This window comes from Lepidochelys olivacea (genome assembly GCF_965140295.1).
Source record: "Lepidochelys olivacea isolate rLepOli2 genome assembly, chromosome: 20".
Lineage (NCBI taxonomy): Eukaryota > Metazoa > Chordata > Testudines > Cheloniidae > Lepidochelys > Lepidochelys olivacea.
Genome location: NC_140430.1, coordinates 20,786,521 through 20,811,007, shown reverse-complemented (window position 1 = coordinate 20,811,007; position 24,487 = coordinate 20,786,521). Strand labels below are relative to the sequence as shown.

At 45.5% G+C, this 24,487-nt stretch overlaps 1 protein-coding gene across 4 annotated transcripts in view; it reads left to right on the top strand.

The window, feature by feature from the left end:
* The window catches only part of SLC44A2 (solute carrier family 44 member 2 (CTL2 blood group)), a 39,050-nt gene extending 17,329 nt beyond the window's left edge, over positions 1–21,721 (top strand). For 2 of the 4 annotated variants that reach the window (XM_084610104.1, XM_084610103.1), the window contains exons 4-23: positions 899–983; positions 1,861–1,945; positions 2,593–2,712; positions 2,906–2,966; positions 3,580–3,706; positions 4,503–4,586; positions 5,452–5,564; positions 6,340–6,471; positions 7,335–7,434; positions 7,722–7,814; positions 8,064–8,148; positions 8,851–9,113; positions 9,234–9,328; positions 10,306–10,409; positions 10,893–10,966; positions 11,669–11,739; positions 12,027–12,115; positions 12,637–12,721; positions 13,664–13,819; positions 16,724–16,835. In XM_084610104.1, coding sequence (XP_084466230.1) covers positions 899–983; positions 1,861–1,945; positions 2,593–2,712; positions 2,906–2,966; positions 3,580–3,706; positions 4,503–4,586; positions 5,452–5,564; positions 6,340–6,471; positions 7,335–7,434; positions 7,722–7,814; positions 8,064–8,148; positions 8,851–9,113; positions 9,234–9,328; positions 10,306–10,409; positions 10,893–10,966; positions 11,669–11,739; positions 12,027–12,115; positions 12,637–12,721; positions 13,664–13,785 — 1,988 coding nt within the window. In that variant the 3' untranslated portion in view covers positions 13,786–13,819; positions 16,724–16,835. Of the gene's footprint in view, positions 1–898; positions 984–1,304; positions 1,399–1,860; positions 1,946–2,592; positions 2,713–2,905; positions 2,967–3,579; positions 3,707–4,502; positions 4,587–5,451; positions 5,565–6,339; positions 6,472–7,334; positions 7,435–7,721; positions 7,815–8,063; positions 8,149–8,850; positions 9,114–9,233; positions 9,329–10,305; positions 10,410–10,892; positions 10,967–11,668; positions 11,740–12,026; positions 12,116–12,636; positions 12,722–13,663; positions 13,820–16,723 lie in introns of those variants that run through there. The other 2 variants (XM_084610106.1, XM_084610105.1) reach the window with 2 other exon arrangements.
* The last annotated feature ends 2,766 nt before the right edge of the window (positions 21,722–24,487 follow it).

The following is a 24,487-nucleotide window of genomic DNA, read 5'->3' as shown; positions in this document are numbered from 1 at the left end:
ACTAACAGGTGATGTCTCTGGGTAGGAGGGATGGTTCTCCTCTTGCAGGTGGAGTCGCCCCTGTTCCTCGAAGCAGGATCCCTGACTGTGATGTGGCAGGGCTTCTCCCCAGTTTTCAAGCATATGTTGCCATGGCCAGTCTTACTGAAGCAAGTTTATTGTCCAAACCTAATCAAACCAGCAAAACTAGTTCCTCAGCTCACCTCTGTTCTAGTGTTTTGTGACCTCTCCTCCTAGGGGTTTCTGGTAATCTTGCTTTTTGCAGCTTCCCATTTTCACCCAGCTTCCCTTCTTCTGGAACGCTGGCACCAGGGTTACCTCCTTGAGCACCTGGCCCCTTGTTCCAGGGATCGATTCCCAGAGTTAGCTCCACTTCTCTGTGGCTTCTGTCCTCAGGAACAATCTGTCCCAATCACTCCTCTTCCTGTCCTCTGACAGGCCTTCCTAGCCCCACATGGAGCCCTATCCCCTTTAATGAGCTCGACTGGGCCCACCGACTCTGGCACAAGAGAGCCAGACCTGGCCTGTTCACAGGGCCCAGCCACCCTGGGACAATCCCTTTAGCTCTTCAGCAGCTGAAGACTCATGAGAGCAGGTTGTCATTTCATGCCCTACCTCAGTTTTCCATCTGCTCCTGTTTCATGTGAAGGCTGGAAGAGACTGGTCCATGTATCTACAGTCATGTCAAATCAGCACAGAGGGGACTTCTGGGTGGGGCTACCCATGATGAGGCTGTCCCACTGATTTGTTTGGGGAGGAGGGTGTTTATATGAGATCACTTGCTAACTGGGGGAGGTCCTTGGCCAATGGTTGACTCAGCAGGTTGATACAGCAGGTGAGGTGGGAGAAGGAAATGAAGGTTGCCTGGTTAATCGTAGCTTTTTTTTCTCCCATTCAGCATGGACACATGGCGACCCCCGGAAGGTGATATACCCCACAGACAGTCGCGGGCAGTTCTGTGGCCAGCTGGGAACTCCCAATGAGTATGTGTCTGAGATCACTCTTCTTTTAAAAGACTGCAAGGAAAGCTGGTTTGCCATTAAATGGGAACACTGAGTAATGTCCTGTCTTTGCTCCATAATACCTCCTGAAGAAATATAGCCTCAAAATACTACATCCTTGATTTCTTGGCTCCCTACAACCCCATTCAACTGTATCTCCTCTCCTCCCTGCCTCTGGCTGCTAGGATTTGCCTGTGGGATTTGCCCTTTTCCCTCTGTCCCCCCACCCCCAAGCTCCTGTGAGGTATAAACGGGACATCAACAATCCTATCTGTTTGCTCAGTGCTACCTTCCATTTTTCAGGCTGTGTGAGAACCCCCCTCCACTTGCCACTGCCTGAGACTAGGCAAAGCGAGAAGAGCTCTGATCAAACCAGCAGAGACTACTAGAGCTGCAGGTAGAGGCTACGGACCCAGGCTGAGCAACACCACCTTTTAGTCTCAAATCACACCCAAGTGTGGGTCACTGTGATTTTCCAAGTTTGGCAGCTCCAGTTCTAATCAGCCAGGAAGTGTATTGCTGCGAGTCTCTCACCCCAGGAGATGAACCTCTAGACCATTTCCCAGGGAACCAGATACAAGAGCAGGATTAGAACTAGGTTCTCCAGCCTGGTGGGACAGCGCTTGACTTTAGATTCCTGCTCTAGCTCTTCGGCATATTGAAAGGGAAGCAGTATAAATGCTTCAAAACCACAAGACTGTCGTGGCTTTGGGAGGACAATGTGACTTCTCCACTGCTGTTGGATGGGCAAGGCAGCACAGGGTCTCACTGCAGGCCTGGACTAGAATAGGTGGTGTGGGAGGTTTGTTCCCCTCTTGGACAGGAGATTCCAGAAACTGAAATGTTGTCTTGTTTGCAGGAACAAGCCTTTCCTGTTTTACTTCAACATCATGAAGTGCGCCAGCCCCTTGGTACTGCTGGAGTTCCAGTGTCCGACCAAACAGGTAATACAGCTCTCCGCAGCTTCTCATGCTCCCAAACACCGCTTGTTGCTGCTTCTCTTCTTGGGGCCCCAACCCCTGCTTTGTTCTCATTTGGAAGGTTTTAAATAAGAGCTTTGCAATGTCCCACATGCTATCTTTAGCAAATGTCCTTGCAGATAACACACAGACCACCGCCCGGGGAGCAGGGGGTGTTGCTTTCCAGTCAGCCATGAGTGAATCCTGTAACGGGGTGGGCACTGGGTACTGTGCCAGGTATGTAGAGCACATGTCTCCTGGTGTTTGTATGTCTCTCAGTGTTTAAGGAGAGAGGAGCTACAGTGCGGGATGCCCTCTCTTGGTTGTGCCTGAGCATTGCAACAGCAACTGAGAGCCTCAACAGGGAAAGGTGCAGGAAGAGGAGCAAAATGAGTGGCTTCTGCTGGTGATTTGCTTTGAGATTTATGGCACAATGGGCAAGAGTTGAACTGTAGGCTGAGAGTGAATGGACAGGACGCCAGCTAGCAGACTCCTGCCCCTCACCCAAGAGGGAGCAGTGACCTTGTGTCTGTCTCATCCGCTCCTCTCTGATTAATAATGATACTTAGATCTTATATAGCCCCACTCAGTTCTTTCAGTCTTACATACTGTGCATATCTGAACTCTTTCAGATTTGTGTGAATAAGTGCCCAGACCGGTATCTCACGTACCTGAAAGTCAGGACACAGCTCACCAAAGACTTTGAATACTACAAGCAGTTCTGCGTCCCAGAATTTAACAATCAGCAGAAGGTGAGTTTTATATTAAAGGAAAGGGATGTATTTTAGAAGTAAACTGTTCAAAACTGGTTCCAGTGTGGTGCCATTCTAGACTCTTCTTTCTCTGATGTTAACCTGATGCTTGCATGTTTCTCCAGAGGAAGAGTGAATGGTGTAGAAATTTTCAGGCGAGAATTTCATTTAAACTTGTCTCTCTCTCTTCTAGAGTGTCCCGGAAGTGCTGAGGGATGGAGACTGTCCGGCCATGATCACTCCCAGCAAACCTTGTAAGTCTGACTGGGGAACGAAGGAAAAGAGGCTGGGAAGGCTCCTGGGAACTGAATATGGGTCGTGTATGAGTTCAGACAGGGTTTGTTGCCTCTTGTGCAACAGCATGTGAGGGCAATGTGCATCCAAGATAGCTTTGCACACAGCTGGTCTCCATGTGTCTATGTCCCCCTACCTAGGATTTGCTCCAGTTCATTCCCTTGCAGGTTGCTTGGAAGAGACCTGCAAATAAAAGGGTACAGCTTCCTTCCCCCAGTGGTACATCCAACCAGCTGGGACAGGGTACTGAGCAAAATCCCCATTAAACTGCTAGATAAGAGCAGGAGCAGACCAGCTGCTGGGTTTGGGTTTATGGTGATGAGAGCAAGGGAACCAGCCAGGTTCTAAACCCAGCTCTGCTGCTGATCTGATGTGGAACTGTGGCGGAGTTCCTTCCCTAATCTGTGCCTCAGTTTCCATAGAAGTAAAATGGGGTTAGTGATATTGACACTTGTGTAAAGCACTTCCTGTTAGCCTTACCTGAGGGTACTGGATTTTCCTGATGAGGCAAGTGGCGATTAGACTGCTTTGCTCTACAAAATGCACCTGTGCCTCTTGTACTTTGTCCCTCAGTGGCACGCAGGTGTTTACCAGCAATCAACACCAAGAAAGGGGTCATCATGGTTGGGAACGAGACGACCTTTGATGATGGATGGGGACAAACAAAAAGGAACGTGACAGAGCTGGTGGAAGGGGCCAAGTGAGTTCTGAGCCTCATCTCTGAGGAGAGGTATCCTGGGTGCCTCTGGGCTTGTCTTCGTTAGGAAACTCGGTCACGTTCGAACATGACCAGAAGGCATCATGGTAAATAAGTTGCCATGAAATAATGCTTATTTACATGTGTTGCGGTAGCACCTGAGAGCCTTAGTCTTGGACCAGTTTTCAGAGTAACAGCCGTGTTAGTCTGTCTTTGCAAAAAGAAAAGGAGTACTTGTGGCACCTTAGAGACTAACCAATTTATTTGAGCATGAGCTTTCGTGAGCTACAGCTCACTTCATCGGATGCATACCGTGGAAACTGCAGTAGACATTATATACACACAGAGACCATGAAACAATACCCCCTCCCACCCCACTGTCCTGCTGGTAATAGCTTATCTAAAGTCTTGGACCAGGAAGCCACTGTGGCAGGCTTTGTGCAAACACAGAACAAACAGAGGGTCCCTGACTTAAAGAGCTTACAGTCCAAGTATAAAGACCAGAAACGGGTAGAGACTGACACACAACTGGGGGAATACAGGGAAGAAACACCGGGCAGCGGTCAGTGCACAACAACCGCCCAGTCACTAACAAAATGTTTGTAGGCATCACAGCGGAATTCTAAAAAGGGATCTGAAGGAGGACAATGAGGTAGCTTTGAGGATGTTCAGTGAGAACAATTCTTATCCCGGCACCAGGAGGGCCTTGGTCGACCTATAAAGAGTGCAGGGTTGATCACAAACTGACATGCCTCTCTTCTCCCCTCTCCCCCCAACTCCCTGCTGTTTTTAATTCCAGAAAAGCAAACGTGGTTCTGGAAGCAAGACAACTGGCCATGAAGATCTTTGAAGATTACACAGTTTCCTGGTACTGGATAATAATGTAAGCAGAGAACTGAATGGCTCAGCTAATGCATACAAAGAGCATGATGTCCGATCCCCTTCCAGACAGAGCTGTATGGGAACGGAGCCAGGGAGCTGCTAGCACTTAATGGGTGCAGAGTCTGGCAGAACATGTGCTGTCTGAGAACAGTGCGGCATTTGAATGAACATGTATCAAAGCTTGCTGGTTACGGAAGCTGTAGGGTTTTTCTATTCCCTATGTAATGAGGGTTGTGGTGGGGATTTTTCCACTCCACTTTGCTGATGGTAAAAAGGTGGTAGTGGAACTATGCTAAAATAAAGGAGTTTAGAGAGACTGGCTGGCTTGGGATCTGAATGGAATCCAGAGTGGTTTCTTTGTTTAGTTTGTTGGTGTGTCCCCCCCCTCCAGATTCTAATCCACCACCAATGTGGCAGTGGCTGAGTCATTCAGCTCTGACAGTTGGGCATCTTGTGTGCAATGAGTTTGTTGGGTCTCGGTCCAGTTCTTAGCAGGATACGTGTTGCCAGGACAAACTGCCCCCCGTGTTGGTAGCCCCCATCTAGAGACCAAGGATTTGAACAGGCACTGGGGGACTGACCTCTTCCCCCCTCCTCCAGGATTGAGAGACACAGAGAAGGCAGTTTAGGGGAAAGTTTGCTCTGATGCTGCTTGTGTTGCATCTGCTCTGGGGACAGAGGACTTCCATCAGTACGGCTGCCAACTTAGCACCTTCCACTGTTGTTAAAGTTCACAGGAAAAAACGAGAGACTAAATCAGTTAATGGAACAAAGCTGCAGGGCACAGAAAATGGGACGCTCTGACATGGGCTTGTTTCTGCATGTGGTTCTGTGCTCATGAACTTGCCACTCTCTCCCCTCCACAGAGGTCTAGTGATTGCCTTGGTGATCAGCTTCATCTTCATTGTCCTGCTTCGCTTCCTTGCTGGGATCATGATCTGGGTTATGATTGTGCTGGTGATCTTGGTGCTCGGATATGGTGAGTGGCTGTTGAGCCCAGGGTCTCTGACATGAGGCTGGCTCCAGGGATTCTCTCCTTGCATTCACCCTGCAGAACTATCTGAGATTGGTTTAGTGACTTAGGTCACAGCCGCTCAGTCTGTGTTCTAGTCTCTTTTGTTTCACTGTGATACTGCAGTAGGGTTGCAGGGCTCTTCCGGCTGAAGATGCAGTTATTTCCACTGACTTATGCTAGCAGGTGGATCCTATTATTTCCAACCCAGGATACAAGAGGGGATGGGAATATCCCTCTCTGAGGCAGAGGGACAGGGAGTTTTGCAAGGAAAAGCTGCGGAACAGCCAACCTTAGTCAGAAGTTTGTTTACATTAACAATAAAAATTAAGTAAGCTCCAGGAAGAAGGCAAGTTTGGACCATATCCAGCATGTACCTTTTGTGTAGACCAGGGTGGGAACACACATGAACATCTGCTGGGAGGGGAGACCTGACTAAACTGGCTGCCATCTTTTGGTCTGTCGCTTAACCCTAGCTTGTATGGGGCTGGGGCCAGAGGCCCTCTCCAGTTATCATTTGTGTCTTTGCCTAGAGCTCCCTGAATGGTTAGACAGCAGTTGCTCCTGTAGGTATGCATTTACTGAAGCCTCCTCGTTCTTGCATCCCAAAGAGCTGACAGACCCTCCCCACGGTCTCCTTTTAAGGACAGTTCCCGCTGGGTAGCAGATACTCTGAGCATGAGGTTAATCAGAGGCTAACAGTTTTACTCTAAGGCAGTCAAATCTCTGCTTTCCACTGCAGGAATCTTCCACTGTTACATGGAATACGCCCGACTAAAAGGAGAAGCAGGCTCTGATGTCTCCCTGAAGGACCTGGGATTCCAGACTGATCTGCATGTCTATCTCCACCTGAAGCAAACGTGGTTGGCCTTCAGTAAGTCTCTCTTCTGCTCTACTGGGCCTGGTGCAATGCAAACAAACATGGGGCTGTGGGACAACAAGCGCTCCTGTATGCTCATCTCTTGTGCTTGTTTGTTTGGAGGAAGAGGCTAGAAAATAAGACATCATGAAGGTTATAGGTCCCGCTGTCCTGCAAGAATAGGAGATGGTGGTCTTAGAGGGGGGCACAGCAAGAACTCATGTACCTCCATATGTGATGTCCCAATCATGGGACTGTGTTCATGGCTGCATCCGAAAGGCAGAAATGCCTGGCTGGGGGGGATGTGAATTTCAGTGCTGGACTGACTGCTCCTGGAGACAGGAATCCTCAATCTCCACAACAGGCCCATCAGCATGGGCAGTGGCAGGACATGTGCCTTTTTCCCAAGCTCCTCTGGGGATGTGAAGGGAAGAGAGTTCATCCTCCATGGCCCTTCAGTCCTCTGACTTTTTGCTGAGGCTGCTGAGAAGGCCACCAGTTTTTGTCCCTCTTGCAACCTGGACGCCTGGGAACTGGAAAGAAGGGAGAACTCCTTCAGAAGCCAACGTCTAAGGAGGACAATCACGTCGCACAACTGCCTGGTCAATTCTTTGGAAAAAAATGTAGACCGTCCCCTACAGAGGATATCTATGCTCATAACCTCTGGAGAGTTTAAACCCAGGTGTATTAGTGGTAATGCTACCCCCAACCCAAAGTTGGTGGGTTTCCTTAGGACTCTGTGGAAGAAGAGGTGGTCTTTTCAAGGTGTGCTGCTCTCATATCTAGGGGCCAGCATTGTAGGATCCTACAACAAAGAAACTGCTGGCATCCAGAGCTCTGATCATGGTACGACTCCAGTTTTCCCCTCTCTCTTTCAGTGATTATCCTGTGCATCACAGAGGTGATCATCATCCTGTTACTCATCTTCCTCCGCAAGAGGATCCTTATTGCCATTGCGCTCATCAAGGAAGCCAGCAGGTGAGCTTTGTGGGGACTGCAGCAGCCGCATGCAATAGAGAGTGCTGTGCTCGCTTAGGGGGAATGGCGAAGACCAACTCTTGCTGGGTCTAACCCACAAGCCAAGTTTCCCCCTCTGGCCCATGATAGAGATGGCTGCACAGTCACAATTCCAAACCTGTGGTGGGAGGTTTGGGGCCTATGCAAAGCAAGCTGCTGTCTGTGGATGGTTTCTACTCCATCTGTTTGGATTTCCTTTGCAATGAGAGGATTTTTGTTGTTTTTACTGACTCTCTCTTCCCTGGCAGGGCTGTTGGTCATATCATGATGTCGCTGGTGTTTCCTCTGTGCACCTTCTTCCTGGTGTGTCTCTGCATTGCTTACTGGGCCAGCACCGCTGTGTATCCTTCCATCTTCCTCTCTCCTCCACCCGCAAAGAACCCCTGGTGTGGTGGGGGCAGAAATCACACATCCCTCAGAAGGCTAGAAATGTTGTGGGATTATTTACTTACATGTATCCAGTCTCATGATTAAATAATAAAAAAAAAAAGGGGTGATAAACAGGACGGTAAGAGCAGGTCTGTGTGGGACAGATAGAGAATTGGGTCCAGTCTCCTTAAAGTTGAATCCCCTTAACTGCTTCTTCCCAGTTTTTTATCTACTTCTAATGAGGCTGTCTACAAGGTGTTTAACGAGTCTAACTGTGATTACGCTGGGCAGACCTGCATACCAGAGGTGAGGGGCTCTCTGAATAGTCACAACTGAACATGTTGGACTTAATAAGATTAGTCTCTTGAGCAGACATATTGTGCAAAAGCCAATTTGGCGGCTACTGTAGCCTCCATCCCTGGAAGGACCATATGGCTCCTATTTGCTGTGACAGTCTCTCAGGCTAGCTAAACTATACCCTCCCCTCACCGCCCTTTGTTCATGTTTACACTCTTCGTATCTGTTGATTGCTCTCCTCCTCCTCAGAATCCTCCTTTAACCACTGTGTATACTTAACCCTCTCCCTCTCCAAGCCCCTCGAGAGTGGGAAATATATATATTCCCATTTTCCAGAGGAGAAACTCAGGCACATACTTGGCTGAGGTTGCAAAGGAAGTCCTGTGTCTGAATAAGAATTAGAACTTGGAAGTTCCTGACTCCCCGCCTTGAGCTTAGTTCATGCCTTTACCCCTCATCCTTGTGATGTTGAGGCACCAGAGATCTTCACAGTACTCCCAGGGACTCAGTGAGTAGTGTGTGTAGACAAGTTCTTTTACCCATCTGAAATGCAACTGCTTGTGGGATTGAACGTGGTGTATGAGAAGAGAAGAATAATTTCTTGGACTCAAACTCCAGAAGTGGCTTTTGGGTTGGCGAGAACTACTGTCTATCTAGGTTCTTGTGTGGTCCTCATCTCTGCAGTATCTGAGCGTCTCTAATTCTCTCTAGACATTCAATATGACCAACATCACCAAGCAGTGCCCAGATGCCCGCTGCCTCTTTGCTTTCTATGGGGGCGAGACAGCCTACCATAAATACCTCATCGTCTTCCAGATCTATAATGCCTTTATGTTCTTCTGGCTGGCCAACTTTGTGATTGCGCTGGGCCAGGTCACGCTAGCCGGAGCCTTTGCTTCCTACTATTGGGCCTTCAAGAAACCTGATGACATGCCGGCTTTTCCCCTCTTCTCTTCCTTCGGCCGGGCACTCAGGTGAGCACTGGAGCTTTTCCAAAGAGGGGTGTGGGTTTTCTTGTTGGCTACAGGAGAAATAATGTAAAAGCAAAAATGCCAAGAAGCTGCATCTAATCAAGGCCCTCTTCCCCGTGGCAGGTATCACACTGGCTCATTGGCCTTTGGGTCTCTGATTCTTGCCATTGTCCAGATCATCAGGGTCCTTCTGGAGTATCTGGATCACAGGCTGAAAGGTACCCAGTTGAGGATAGTTTGGGAAAGGGCAGGTGGAGGGACAAACAAGGTGAGCAAAGTTTCTCCATGTCGAGTCACAACTCAGAATAATTTGGTCCGTGTAAGCAGATGGTGTTCCTGTTCTACTCCAAACTTGCCCTTTTCCTTTATCTTTGTATCTTATTACTGAATTTAAACATAGGTACTACTCTGTGCTTCCTTCTGAGCCTAGCTGTTCCTAAAGGCTTTCTCTGTCAGACCCACTCTTCTCTAGATCTTTCTGCCTTTGTGAGTAGAGAGACCTTACATACTCCTCTTGGGTAGGCACTAACCCAGCTGGTCTGATTGGCAGTGAGTCAGTAGAATGGCTCTGGACCTCTGTGCAGAACTGCACTTGATACCCTGTTACAGTCCTGTTCTAACCAAATTACCTCAGTGACCATGAATTAAAGCACAAGAGCGACACGTGAGACCTTTCCCCCGTACGATTCTCCAGAGTATCCTCTCTGTCCACAGGAGTAGTACAGTCCAGTGGGTAGGGCTCTCACTCCAGATGAGAGTACTAAAATCCCAGTGCTCCCGCTGGCGTGATGGCTGTGGCTAACTGGAATACCCAACCTCAAACTCTCATCGGATGCTCAGGATGAAGTGAGGGACTGCTGCTTGCTTCTTCTCTGAGGATGCTTTTGATAGTGGATAGCTAAAAAAGAAAATTGGTTTATGTTTCCTGAAAGTAGCTGTGCAAGAGAAGGTAGCTGCCAGCTCCATCTGCCAAAGTGATGGTGCTGTGACATAGGCTTAAGCTGAAAGGAGCAAACAGAAACGGCTGGAGAACAGATATGGGTGGGAACTGTGCACAGGATCGGGGTTGGAGAGATGTGTTGCAGAGAGCGAGGTGTGTGGTGCTGAGATTTTTGATACTTGAAGAGTTGCTGTTTCAAAGAACAACTTTCTCTTCTGCTCCACACTCTTTCCACTGTGTCTCTTGTGCTTTTAGCTGCTGAGAATAAGTTTGCCAAGTTCCTGCTGACCTGTCTCAAATGCTGCTTCTGGTGCCTGGAAAAATTTATCAAGTTCCTGAACAGGAACGCATACATCATGGTGAGGACCCTAGTTTAAGAATGCCACCAAACATCCAGTGAATGGGGATTTGGAGATTCTCAAAAAGGGACTGCTTCTGAACACTCCTTCCCACCCCATCAATGGTTGGCTTCCCCTAGCTCCATGACGATCTCATTTAGGTCTTAAGAGGCATTGGCTGTCTTATGTGAGTGACCCAACATCCAGCAGTGTACACAGTATCAGCAGATCAGATCTGTCCTGTGTACTAGTGAAGATGGCACAGGCTTCAGACAGAACGGCCGCTTGGCACATTCTGCCCTGGCAGTGTGGTGAAAGGGGGGGGGGGCGGAGGAGGAGAGGAGGTGGGTCTCTTTACCCTAATGCGGCTCTGAATGACTAACCTGTACAGTGACAGTTTGTTGACAATCTTTAGGCTTCAGGGCAAAATCTTCTGGAAAAGACCATGATGCCTACTGAGTAACCCCATTTCTTCTCTGTGTCCTCCTTTGTGATCTGTCCCAGATTGCCATCTATGGCACCAACTTCTGCACTTCAGCCAAGAATGCGTTCTTCCTACTCATGAGGAACATTATCAGGTAAGAACCTGGAAACTGATGGAATCCTCCCTCCTCCAAGACTACCCAACAAGGAAATGGCTCCTCTTCCCCAGGGCTGCTATTTACCAGGCTTGGCCAGGGTAGCTAACTGAAGGCATGACGTGGGTACAGCCAAATCTATGAAAATGGCTTTGGATGCCTTGCCACGGATGGAGAGGTGACCACGGATAGACAGGTTTCAGAATAGCAGCCGTGTTAGTCTGGATGAAGTGAGCTGTAGCTCACGAAAGCTTATGCTCAAATAAATTGGTTAGTCTCTAAGGTGCCACTAGTACTCCTTTTCTTTTCACGGATAGATAGGTGACCTGTGGAAAAAGATGTGTTGGGAATGGAAAATAAGAGGCAGTAGCTAGAAGTAAGAGGACAGGGAGGATTCTAGTCCCTCTGGGAAGCAGCCTATCTAGGGATATGTAAAGGTGACATTTGTATCTGAAACCATTTCAGAGGCCTGTGTGAACAACTGACTCTCTCACTATGGAGATCCAAGGTCTGTTTATCTGCCACATATCAGGTGGGAAATGCAAACTGGCTCTAGGTTTGCACAAACCATTGTGTCTTTAGCGACTCTTATCCTGGGTTGTCTTTATCACAGAGCCCCTGGGGGAGCCTGGATGCACTTTGCCTCTTTCCCCCCCCCATCCTGGAGGGTATGGAAAGACATTCACATCTCTCTGTTTTCAGGGTGGCTGTTTTAGATAAAGTCACAGATTTTCTGCTCTTCCTTGGTAAACTCCTCATCGTGGGAAGTGTTGGTAAGTTTGGGATCTCAGTCCTCTTCCAGGGCTTACTTTGATTACAGCCCCTCCCCCTGAACCCTGGTGTTGTAGAAAGACTGGTGAAAGCTGCATGTCTTTGCATCTTCTCAACTCCTTGCAAATCTCCCCAGCCATTCCAGGAACCAACTTCTTGTCCATAATTCCCCTACTAGGTCTCTAAATTCACCTTCCTCCTCCCCCGTCAGCCCCCTATAATGCTGCCCTTTCTTGCTTGTAACTAGTGCATCTCACAAACATCTGTATTATTATTTTCTCCTCTCTAGGAATCCTTGCCTTTTTCTTCTTCACTCAGCGGATAAAACTGGTTCAGGACACTGCACCTCCTCTCAATTACTATTGGGTCCCTATTCTGGTGGGTATCTTACTTGCCTTACAATGAATTTAGGGACATTAGCCTTTCTCCAGAACGTGTGCAGCTTGAGCAGAGAAAGCTTCCCCTACTCACTGTCCTCCAGGAGTCCCTCTTTGTAGAGCAAGGAGAGCTCATTCTCAGTTTCCCATTCAAACCTTGGCTTCTCTGCAGAGTCAGCCAATTAATGCAGAAGCACATCTCCCCATAGGCACTTCCAGGCGGCTGCACTGAGCCAAGCCTGGCCAGCTTCCATTTGCTGGTGCTGCTTGAGCCTCCATGTGTCTGAATCAGGTTGGGCAGGGCTGTTTCTCTTTTCCTATGGAAATGGAAGGGGGAACTGTGCGTGGAGTTCAGCACGTCTTTTCTCTCTTTCAAGGGACAGAGCTTTTGCTCTCTATACTGGTATCAGGTTATCGATTTCAAGACCAGAAGGGATCACTGTGACCTCCTAACACAGGGCAGAGAACTTCCCCAAAATAATTAGGTTTGGCATTGAGGTGACAACCCGGTTTCTCTTACAGACTGTGATTGTGGGCTCCTATCTCATTGCACATGGATTCTTCAGCGTCTATGCCATGTGTGTGGATACCCTCTTCCTCTGCTTCTGTAAGTAACTGGGCCTCAGGGATTTTGGTGCTCAGTTGAGTATTACTTTGTAGCTATACCTCTGTCATCCCAGACGGCTGGCCTGTGGAACTGTTCTGTTGTGTTTGACTTACGCGGCCTTTCTTTCACTACTTGTCACTTCATAGTTTGCTTCTGCTCTACTGAACTACTTCCACCGACATGGCTTCTGCTTATAAAAGAGGGCAGCACACCACAAAGGGACCCTCCAATTTTCATCCTCCCCTTCCCTAGAACTGAAGTGTCATAATTTTTTCCTTAGTCTAGGGCTTCCCCATACTTCTCATTACCATTAAAGACTGTTATGGGCACTTGCAAACCGCCAGCTTTCCTCTGCCTTCTGCATCACAGCTCCAGTCCTCTCAAATGCTGCCTTTTGTGCATGGGCTGCAATGGGAAGGATGTGCCCAGGGCTTGGAGCACGTGGGCAAATCTTTCAAAAATGCCAGAGGATTTAGAAGTACAAGTTTTCAAAATCTCCCCTAAGAACTGCGTACAGAAATGCACATGCACCAACTCTGCATCAGTGATTTAAAACCCTGAATAAAATGAGACGGATGGAAGAACCCCTGAAAGCTAACTCCTTCTATCATTTCTAAAACTCTGAAGTTCTCTTCTGCTTCTCCCTGTTCACCACCCCCATCACTACTCTAACAAGCAGCTCCTGTACACCTTGCTTGGTAGCAAAAGAAATTTGTAGCCCAAGAGTAGACTCTCTGTAATCTGTTTTAGTCTCTCTAAATTTCTTGGTGCTTTGATCTCGGTGGTGGAATCTAATTGCAACTAATGTGAGTTTTTCCTTCTTTTTTTCTCTCCCTCTGTCGTCCTCTCTTGTTTTTGCTGTGCTGCTCCCCTTGCTCCTCCACTGCTTCTCATTCCTCCTTTCCGTGGCCGCTTCCTTCATCTTCCTGGGGTTGTGAAAAGGTGAAGACCTGGAGAGGAATGATGGATCTCCTGAGCGACCTTACTACATGTCCCCAGAGCTGAGTGAAATCCTGCTGAAGGGGAGCCTAGAATCATCCAAAAGTGCTGATAGCCAAGGATAGGGCTCAACTTTCTGAACAGGGAGGGCTAGCACATGTGGGTGTCTTGTAGAAGACTTGTGCTCCCCCAGCCAATCTGTAACTGTGTGGCATTATTCCAAGGGTCCACCCTGGTGGTGCATGATTTTCAGCTGCTTGTCCTTGGAATTCTTGAGGGTAGAGGAGGTGTTGATTTTGGAAGGACAGTGCAAGTGGGTGAATGCTGTATCAAATCTATGTTTCTTCCCCCTAACTGATATTCTTGTACCAAAATGGGTGGAACTGCAATTGGGACTCTTGTGCATTTGACACAATCATCTCCTCCATTAATGCATGAAAGGTAACATTTTGCTAACCTAACTAACAAGACTCTGCCTCCACAGAGGCCAAATTTGGCTTTATATATACACAGGATAGTGTATATCTCACTTATTAAAAAAAATTAACTTGCATCCTCCTCTACTCTCAATTGCCTATAATGGAAGGGGCATTGTAGCTACTTCTGGAATGTTCCTTACAAATTGACTCACTTTTGCTTTGTCCCGTTCTATGCTCTGTTTGCGGGGGAGCTGTTTCTCTTTGCAGTTGGTGAGATACTAATTTGTAGAATGATCAAGAGGTTTACAGCTGCCCATGTGTCAATCTGTTCTGGATGGAACTATATTTTCCTCTTTATTGCTCAGCCTCCAGCTAGCTGCAAAGAGAAATTAACTACTTTTCTCACTACTCTTTCTATGCAAAATCAAGCTGGCAGACCTGAAGTTTTCTTTACTAGGTGGCATATCCTTCACTTTCAAACCCGTTGTGTCCACGAGGGTCCTGGAAACCTTTGTGTCCCAAAGTGGAATTCTCTCTGTTTAAAGTAGGAAACTTGTAGTTGCTGTTTTCTCATGCTGACTCTTCAGAAAGGTTATTTTGGGGGAATGAACAAGTTGGCAGGATTTTTTTTTTTATAATTTTTTTTTAAATTGAAAAATCTAATTGATCTTTTCACTTGTATGTACACCTTGACTTGTATAGAATTATTTCAGTCTGTCTCCCACTTCCTTGCTGGCTACTCGCTTAACTAGTAACTAAATGGAAGATGAAAAGGAGTACTTGTGGCACCTTAGAGACTAACCAATTTATTTGAGCATGAGCTTTCGTGAGCTACAGCTCACTTCATCGGATGCATACCGTGGAAACTAGGTCTGCTGCAGTTTCCACGGTATGCATCCGATGAAGTGAGCTGTAGCTCATGAAAGCTCATGCTCAAATGAATTGGTTAGTCTCTAAGGTGCCACAAGTACTCCTTTTCTTTTTGCGAATACAGACTAACACGGCTGTTACTCTGAAACCTAAATGGAAGATGGTGGATCTTTGTGGTAACCGGCTCACAGAACTCTGCTCATTCCTGAGGTAGTTCAGCTAACATTTGTCCCACTTTTCAGTGAGAGCGCTAGATGGAGGGGGTAAAGCAGGGTTATAGCCTCCAGGCATCTCAAATAAGATCTGGGCACCTTCTTAGCTTACAGCCCAGTGCAGTCAGGACAGTCGGGCAGAAGATAACTGACTGTCGGTGTCGGAAGCTGAGCTACATAGTACAGAAAGGGATGCCCTAAGTAGCTACTGTGATTTCCCTTTAGCCACTAGACCATCCATCAAGTCTAGATGCCACAAGAATCTGTGATTATGTACCCAGTGTTAATGACTAGAAGAGCAAGAGAAAATGGCAGATATTACATCTGGGAGGTGTTTCAGCACGATGGTGGACAGAAATAATACAACTGAATCTAGAGAGGTTTGACAGATGGCCAATTTTTAAAGTTTTCGGCATCTAAAACATATGCCCGCAAATACCCCATGGATCTTCACCTTATTTTCTCCTTACTATATCAAGGACGAGAAGGATGTTGCATGGGGTTTGTTGTCTTATTTTGATTGATTGATTAAGAGTCTCTTGGTTGGGGACTCAATTCTGTGAACACTGCCAAATCTTGCATTACAAATTCCCATCAAAATAAGGTTTCCATATTTTGAGTCTTATCCTTCTAGGAAAAAGTTGCTGGGTTTCGATACTCATGCCATCACTATGCCATCACCCTCAAAATATTCCAGGACTGTTTCACTAAACTATGAAGCTAATGGTCTCTGTGATTTTGGCTGCTATTCTCCTATGGCTTTTGCTGGAGCTGCTGCTCTGCTTTGAACAGCTAGCATCTGAAAAATATATTCTGTGCCATGGACATGCCTAAGTATTATGTATGTACTGTATGTTGACAGGGGTGTTGTACACTAGGTGAACTGTGCCAAACAAATAACAAGTGACTTGCTTTACAGTCAAGTCATGAGCAGTTACACTACACTGAAGAACAATGAGTGAGCATTGTCTTTCCACACTATCCCCAAGTAATGGTAATCTCTGTATTTCCAGGCAATGGTACTATTGAGCAACCTGTTCTGTTCATATAGGAGGAGCCTCTGTCTTAGCTGATTTGTAACCTAACACTTTAGACTCCCTGTTCCAAACAGATGTTGATAAACAGCCTCCCTTCAGGAGTCCAATACTCTGTCTTTAAAATGGGAGCGGTACAAGTATAATTCTGGCTTACATTTGGAAGCTACATTCAGCAACGGCTTTAGAAGAAAGAGAGAATACACACACATGCACTGCCTGTGAGAAGCAGAAGGGAATTCGCATCTCAACTGGGTATTTAACGGATGAGTATTACATTTGCTCTTTTAGCACTTGTCTGTCTCTAGACTCCTTATTGCACCTTCTATGACCATCACATGGACTGCAGCCACTTTCCTGAGCATCCAACTTAGTCTGAATCATGAGAAGGTTGTGCATGTAGATGTAAGAGCACCGGCAAATTTATCCCTAAGAGGCTTGGCAAGCCCAGTAACTGGTTCTAGTTTGAGGTGTTTACAACCCTGCAGTACTTAAGTTCTGTGTTTTTAACCCTCTCCCCCCTTGCAGTGGAAGACCTGGAGCGTAACGATGGTTCATCCGAAAAGCCTTACTTCATGTCATCTGACCTGAAAAAACTTCTGAACAAGACAAACAAAGGTCACTCGGATGCATAGCAGCTTCCTCTTTACTCACTGCCCTCTTCACTTCTATTTGTCCCTTCCCCGTTTCTGTTTCAGGAGCAAATAATAATATACAGCATTAAGTGCTATTAGTCCAATATGCAAACCTTGTTAGTACTTTGTGAACTGCAGTATCCTTTACTCAAATTAAGATGGACAGCTTTGGCTGTCAGCCTGTGCATTGGCCACAAGCTCGTCCAGAGCAGTGGAAATTGTTTCTGGAGAGCATTTTGCAGGATTTTCCTTCCTCAGATAGAGAGAAGGAATTAATGTCAATAGTTCTACTTAAGATTGTTAGGCATTGCTAAGTAAAAACTGAGCCCACTGCCTTAGTGGACAGGTATCCACTACTGCAGAACCCAGCGCTACTGGGACCTTGTTGGTCTCAGGAGAGAATCGAAGAAATGAATTGGTCAGTTTTCAGCTGAGGCCCACTGATGTAAGGTTAACTTGCCCTGCCTTTGTCCATCTCCATCTATTCCAGAGACTGAATTCAGTCTACAGGATTGTAAAGCCAGCACCAATCACAGATTCACAGACACCAAATTGAATTTTAAAATAAAACTACTAAATCTGTCACACCAGTAAAGCTAGACCATTACCTCCTCCATTAGCTCGCTAGAACATCACTAACATACTTGACTGCACTCAGATACTACCATGTTGGACACATTAAATACCTTCATTGATTGAGGAACGCACCTATTAATGCCTTGTCTTCATGGATGATGGCAGGGACAGAAGAGAAACCTGCAATGTTAATCAAGCTGTAGAACTTGAACAGCAGAGGAAATGCAAAATACTCAGATAAGCACTGGTAGGGAATGTGCATCTCTGGATAGTCATTAGTATTACTGATGAAAGCTCTATGTCATTTGTTTTGTCTCTTCAGTGAGATTGACAGTCCAGGAGTGTGCTGCTTCTGTACCTTTAACATGTTTTGATTTATTGGAAAAATCCAGCATTATATGCAAAAACCCATGTGAATGCCTGGGAAAGAAAGGATGCTCATTGTTGCTTTATATATATGTGTGTGTGTGTGTATATATATATATATATATATATATATATATATATATATATATATATATAAAAAGAGCTGGCTAATGGAAAAGTATTGTTAACTGTGGTGAAACAAACCAAAGGGTCAAACAAACAAACTTGCCTCACAGTTTTGAAAGCCACCATCTGATGGGGGAGCCTGCTGGGAAGTTCCAGTCCAAGGGCAGCTTTCACCTAGAGAAACACCAGCAATGTGTGTGAGAGAAAAAGCGAGACTAGAATGCCACTGAACATCAGAAAGCCCAGTGTTGCAAATTAAGTTATCAGGCATGTTAAGAATCACTGTAGTTCCCTTTAAATGGTCATCTCTCTGACTGTGTCCAATGTTGGCAAAACTGATAATGTACCACAGGTGCAACTCTGCCTCCGGTAGCAACAGTAGAAGCTGCAGAGTAGACAGGACTCAGTTTTTTTGTTTTTTTTTTACCAGTGAGCAGGGTTGGCCAGGATGGTGGGGAAAAAGGACAGGCCTCAGGCTGCACTAGAGCATCCACCCTTGCTACCACTATTTGTGAATTACTCTATTTTCACTAATGTAGATGGGGCCCTCTTGGGGATAGGAAAGGTGGTCAACCTCATGACTTCATTTATTATTTTTAATCTGCTTAAACAAATTGAAATGGGGCTATTTGGATGGTTTACAGCTTCCAAATAATGCAGGAACACAGAGGTGTAAAGAGGCATTGTGAGGTTATCTGGACTCTTTATTTTTTTAAACAAAAAGGAACTCTTTATTCCAAATATGTTAATTTGGCCAGTTAATTTGTAGCATTTAATTTGTGCTAAAGGTTATATTTTACTTTTTTTATACCTATTTCTAGTAACCTTTTGAGCCTGTAGTATTTTTTGTAAGATATGAGAATTGTTTTATTATCTGAAATATTAAAGGGTTTTTTGGTTTTGTACATTTTTGTTTTTATTAGTTGTACCCACGAGTTCCAGTATAGTTATTGGTCAACGTTGCTTCTTTCGTTCAACAGAGGTCTTAGGTACTGGTATAGCCCCTTAGCCATAAAGTCACATGAGCCTGGAGCACAGCATAGATGATCTCATTACAGCTGTAAATTTGTGATGGATTTTTAAAATATATATGTATAAAATCTTTTGTTAAGTTTTCTTTCTCTCCAACTGATTATCAGCTTTGCACGTTTGAAAGGTTGGTGTTTATAATGAAAACCAGTTACTTTGGACATTTTGCTTTGGTTTTAAATAATTAAATAAAAATGACCAAGTTGTTGAGTTTGCAGAGGCAGCTCTAGCTACTCTTCTAAACCACTCTCCAATGGAAAAGACTCACATGCTTTTGCAATGTTGCTATTCATTTAATACTTAGAACTTTACAAGTTCAAAACACTTGTCAAATGCATTAATCCTCCCAAAGTCCTGTTAGGCAGGTATTATCCCTACTTTATCATTGGGGAAACTGTGGCAGAGATGTGCTGTGACCTTGCCCAAAGCTTCCACTGGGAGTTGGTATCAGAACTTTGGACTGGAACTTAGGAGTTTCATATTCCTAGAACTGTCTTTTGGACCACTGGGTCTCAGAAGCAGCATCTATATTAGGAAGCTGATCTGTTGCTGACAATAGCAGCGGGTAACCAGTCCCCTTGAATTGGTGAGGTAAAAGCTCTGCTAGTGTAGATAGGACAAATTATTCTTCAACACTGTGATATAAGAAAATATGACTGAGACTTGCCAGATCGCTGACCAAAAAACCAAAACGGCCCCAAAACAAACCATACCAAAACACTGTACTGCACCCATTGCTCTCCCTCCGCGGAGAGGATGAGAGAAATAAGTAATATCTGTTATATGTGATTTGTTCTGTCACTGAACTCACTACTGGAAGATGCTCAGATGCTACAGGGATGAGGGCGCAGTATAAGAACCTATATCGAATAGGAAAAAAAAAACCCACCTGAGCTTGGTAAGCAGGAGTTGCCTCATCAATGACTCATTGGCTAAACTTCACCTCTTTGAAAAAACTACAGCCTGTTACATAGATAATCTGTGTGCTGTGGAGTCTCCAAACCTGGCATCATCTACCTGTGCCTGACAGCTAGTAATCCCTTCCATGGGGCTATATATACCAAAAATGTCCACAGAAACTACTTTAAAGGATTTCTTACTCTACCCTTACATAAACTCCTGGTGATTCCTTTAGAATCCCCATCCCATTTTAAAATATAACCCTGTCCGAACTTTGTATGTCCTGTTACGCATCACATATTTACAGTGCCACTTTTTTTAAACTAATCATAAAGGTAGGGTGACCAACTGCATTTCTAGGAAATAAAAAACAGCTTTTCCCCTATTTCATCCCCAATTTTTTATTCGTGTCACAAAATCCTAGACTTATAGTGCATGATCCTTTGCATGATTATTACCTGATCAAATGCTACTTACCGGAGATGGGCTGTGGGATAGTAAGCACCAGATACGGGATGTTCAAAAGGACAGATGGTCACCTAGGTAAGGGGGCAGGAGTGGTTACAGAAACAAAACTACAGATTTGATTTACTGGCATCTAATGGAAAATGTTTGCAAAATGTTTTGTGCAAGATTATTCTGCTCATCTATTGCTCTTTTTCATCTCTTCCACAGTCTTTTGTTTTGTTTTTACTGCTAGGGATATTTGCACAAGGACAGGCTCTGTGGGTGGTCTATTTCTGCTGCTTGTTTCTCCAGCTCAACTGCTAATTATCTTTCTAATAGAATCATTTTGGTTGCTGTAGAAATAAAGTTCTAAAATAGCAGGTGCCCAGAAGGACCAACAGCAAAGGGGGTTTTAGGGCCTTTCTGTTATTAGGATATTTTTCTCATAAGATGGCTCATTTTAAGTCACTATGGAAAGATTTGTATTTTCAGGCATACAAGAGTTGATGAGGAAGCATAGTTCCCGCAGAAACCATTGCTTTGGCTTGGGATGTATTCTGCAGACTCAGTTGTAGTATAAGAAACTATGGAATTTAAGGAACAGGATGGGGAGGAAGTCCTAGTTAAATACCCTAATGGAATTCAGATTGAATACCAGAAACCAGCCCTCTCTCTGCCTTCATAGTCTTGATATAATTGTAATGTAGCCTCTTCCCCCTTTTTAAAGATGACAACTACACCCACACTGTACTATAATGAACATGCTTCTTTATTTATCCTGGTGAAGTAGATAAACACTGGTGGGGCCCTGCCTTCTGCAGCAAAGGGACATATCTTTTATTAAGGAGCTGTTCAGAATATTAATGTTGTTGCCATATCACTCAGACTGGAAAGACAGTCTAGTACATTTACACATGCACACTGCGTGGCGGGATGCTAATGTCCCAAAATGAACTCCAGTGATTGATTGTTATGCTGTGACTTGGTGATTCTCTCTATCTCCTTATGGAAGCCTGTTTCTGTTACTCAATTGACTGTGTGATTAGAAGTTTTTTTCTCTTCCTACCTGAGCTGCATCTTAAAGCCATAACTGCTTATCTTACCTTTAAGAACAACTGTCTCCGACTGCCTTTAAAATACCTCTTTATGTCCCTGTAAACCACTCATGTTCCATTTCCTTCCCTGGATCCTTCAGGGCTGATCCTGCAATGGTATTTTGCCTGTACAAAGACTGCAGGATTGGCCCTTCTATGTTGTTGTGATAACTGTCCCTTCCTTTGATTTCCCAAAGATGCTCACTCTATGCAGGGAGGCCTTTTATGCAAAATAAAATAAAAAACAACAACCTTGAGTGGGGATGTATGTGTATATTTCCAATGTATATGTGATATTCCATTATATCAATGTCAGCATTCCAACCACAAATAAAGTGCCTACTTGGACTGAAGCTTGGCTTTCTTCCGAATGGATCATTCTGATTTGTGTGGCTAATCCTTAGCCAGATTACACTGTCATGACAAATAGTCTACTGAAATCTCTTCACTACTTTCATTTCTTCTCTCTCTGACAAGGTAGGTGAACAAATCAGCACTGCTGTCATAACAGAGTAACATTCTACCACATACAGAAGGGTGTTTGACTGAATTCCGCCAAATGTCCAAATTTTCATTGCGGGAAAGGGAGGACACAACAAGACCAAGGCCTGGACCAGATTAAATACAGTAGAGAGAGAATCAGACTCCTTGGCCTTACCTAAACAGGTCATTTTAGGGAGTTCCTCCACCATTGGTCCAGCACTTATGCTAGCAACACAGGGAGCACTTGTGTGGAGGAGCTGCTTTGTATCTTTACCAATGAGTTGTCCAGACTGCTGAGGTAGATGACAGTGGTAAAAACGCTGTCTAGCAGTCTACATATTACACCTTCTATCTAGCTGGCATGGCTAAAAATAGTAAAGATGCAGTGGCATGGGCTGTACAAGCCCACCTGGGATCTTGATTACATTATGTTGCTAGCCTGCACTGAGGCCCATGATGCTACAGCTTTGCTATTATTTCGAGTTGTGCTAGCTAGGTTACAGCTAGTACAGGTATGCCTACCTGAGCTGTAATCACACCTCTGACTACACTGTAGACATACCCTGAGTCTGGATCAAAGACTGGGATTCCAAGGTTGCTAATAGCCATCAGTGGCTGTTGTTTCTTGACATTTTAAGGAGACATTTGCACTCATCCCCAGGAACTTGGGTCACTCAAAATCATCCTAAGGAGTTACAAATAAATCTTGGCAAATTTCTAGACACTTCCACAATATTTTCCACAAACAGTGCAACATTTTCTTCTTCCCTACAGTTACAGCCTCCCTTTCACTTTGATACTTTGACATAGCAAATGCAAAGAAACCAAACCAAAAATTCTCCTACCATAGCACCGAACCGAAAGGCACTTACTACCTTCTTCTCTATATGTGCTACTCTGGTAAAACCTCAGATCTCTTCTCTCAATTGTGCTCCCCAAACAAAGGCTGTTCAGTGGGTCACCCATCCATCCAAAATCAAACAACATTTTCTGCCTCTTCCTTACACTGAAGAGTTCTCAGCAACAGTAGATAGATCCTGTTTTGTTGACTGCATCTAAACAATACAATGGATGAAGTAAATTATAAGTGTACGCAGACCAACTAGGATAATAATCTACAGGTGCTGTCTGTCTGCACTCTAAAACTAACAAGTAACACAACTGTAAGTTATTAGAAATGGCTATGCAGCTACTTCAGCATCTGATGGAGTGGATTCTAATCCACGAAAGCTTATGCCCAAATAAATTTGTTCGTCTCTAAAGTGCCACAAGGACTCCTTGTTATTTTTTCAGTGTCATGGGCTCTCAAATAAACTGAATTCTTCAGAGAGTAATATCAATGGAACAGCGCACCCAAGGTTTGCTTTAGCAAGGGATGAGCTGTTGTAGTTATTATTATGTGCACTGTCAACTTGCCAACAGTCTGAAACCTGCTCCAAGTGAAATGTACAGATTTTTAAAAGCCACAATGCACCCAAGCATAATATTGGCTCTTGCTTGGAAACTGACTAGAAATGGCTTGTTTGGGAGGTTCACAAGACTGGCAAAGCAGGGACTTGATCCTGCAATCCTCACATGATTTCAATAAACTGAGTAAGTAGTGCAGAACTGGGCACCTGACCACCTTCAGGTCTGAGGCAAAGAGCAGTCACAGACTGCATTTGTTCATGGGTGGACCCCAATCTGTGGGCAGTGCTGGAGGAGGATGCTACCACTTCTCCCCTCCTGCCCAAGTCTGACCCTGAAGGATGGAGAATGGTAACAAGACAGGGAGGGGAGAGAGCACTGGAGAAATTGGCAAGTGTTCCCATTTTTCCAGCTTGGAAATACAGTCATCCACGCTCAAAGAGGGCAGGGGGGCTGCCACTGGTGAGTCTGAGTCCTGTCAGGTGAGCCTTCCTCATTGTGCTGAGGGTAAGAACCTCACACATGCATGCACACAAATGCAGGGAATGAGAAGATCTGAGCCCTTCCATACCCCACCTCATAACAGGTGTGAGGTGAGCAGCCACCCAGTGATCCTTCCCATGCTCCCTTCATGACAGGATGGACAGCTGCTGCCAGGCTCCCCAAAATCCTTTCTGCTCACATCTCATGCTTCAGGTGGTCATCTGCAGGGGTCAGAAAGAGATTGCCCAACCCCACAACCTATTCTGTATTTGTATTTTGTTTCTCTCCTTCCTCAGAAGCATCAGCGATGGCTACAGCTGGCTGGTTCTTGTTCACATCATGCTCAGAGTCTAACTGCGTGCTATATGTGGATTTGGGAAGAATTTTCCCCCAGGTCAGATTGGCAGAGACCTTTGGGGGTTTTTTGCCTTCCTCTGTGGCTTGGGGTGTGGACTGCTTTCCAGGATCGTCTGGGTATATATCTCAATTAATCAGTTTCTTGCCACGGCAAGGGTCTTTGGCACTGGGACACCTCACTCCCTCCTATTCTCTTCCTGTGGCACATCACAGTTTAGTCTCCTGAGGGCTGTAATACCCACAGGGCAGCTGCCCCCCCATACCCCTTTCCCCTCAGAGCAGCCATCCCACACTGCCCCCCACATCCCCTTCCCTTCAGGGCAGCCTCCCCACACTACCCCCTCATGCCCCTTTCCCCTCAGAGCAACTGTGTCTTGCCCCCACTTCTC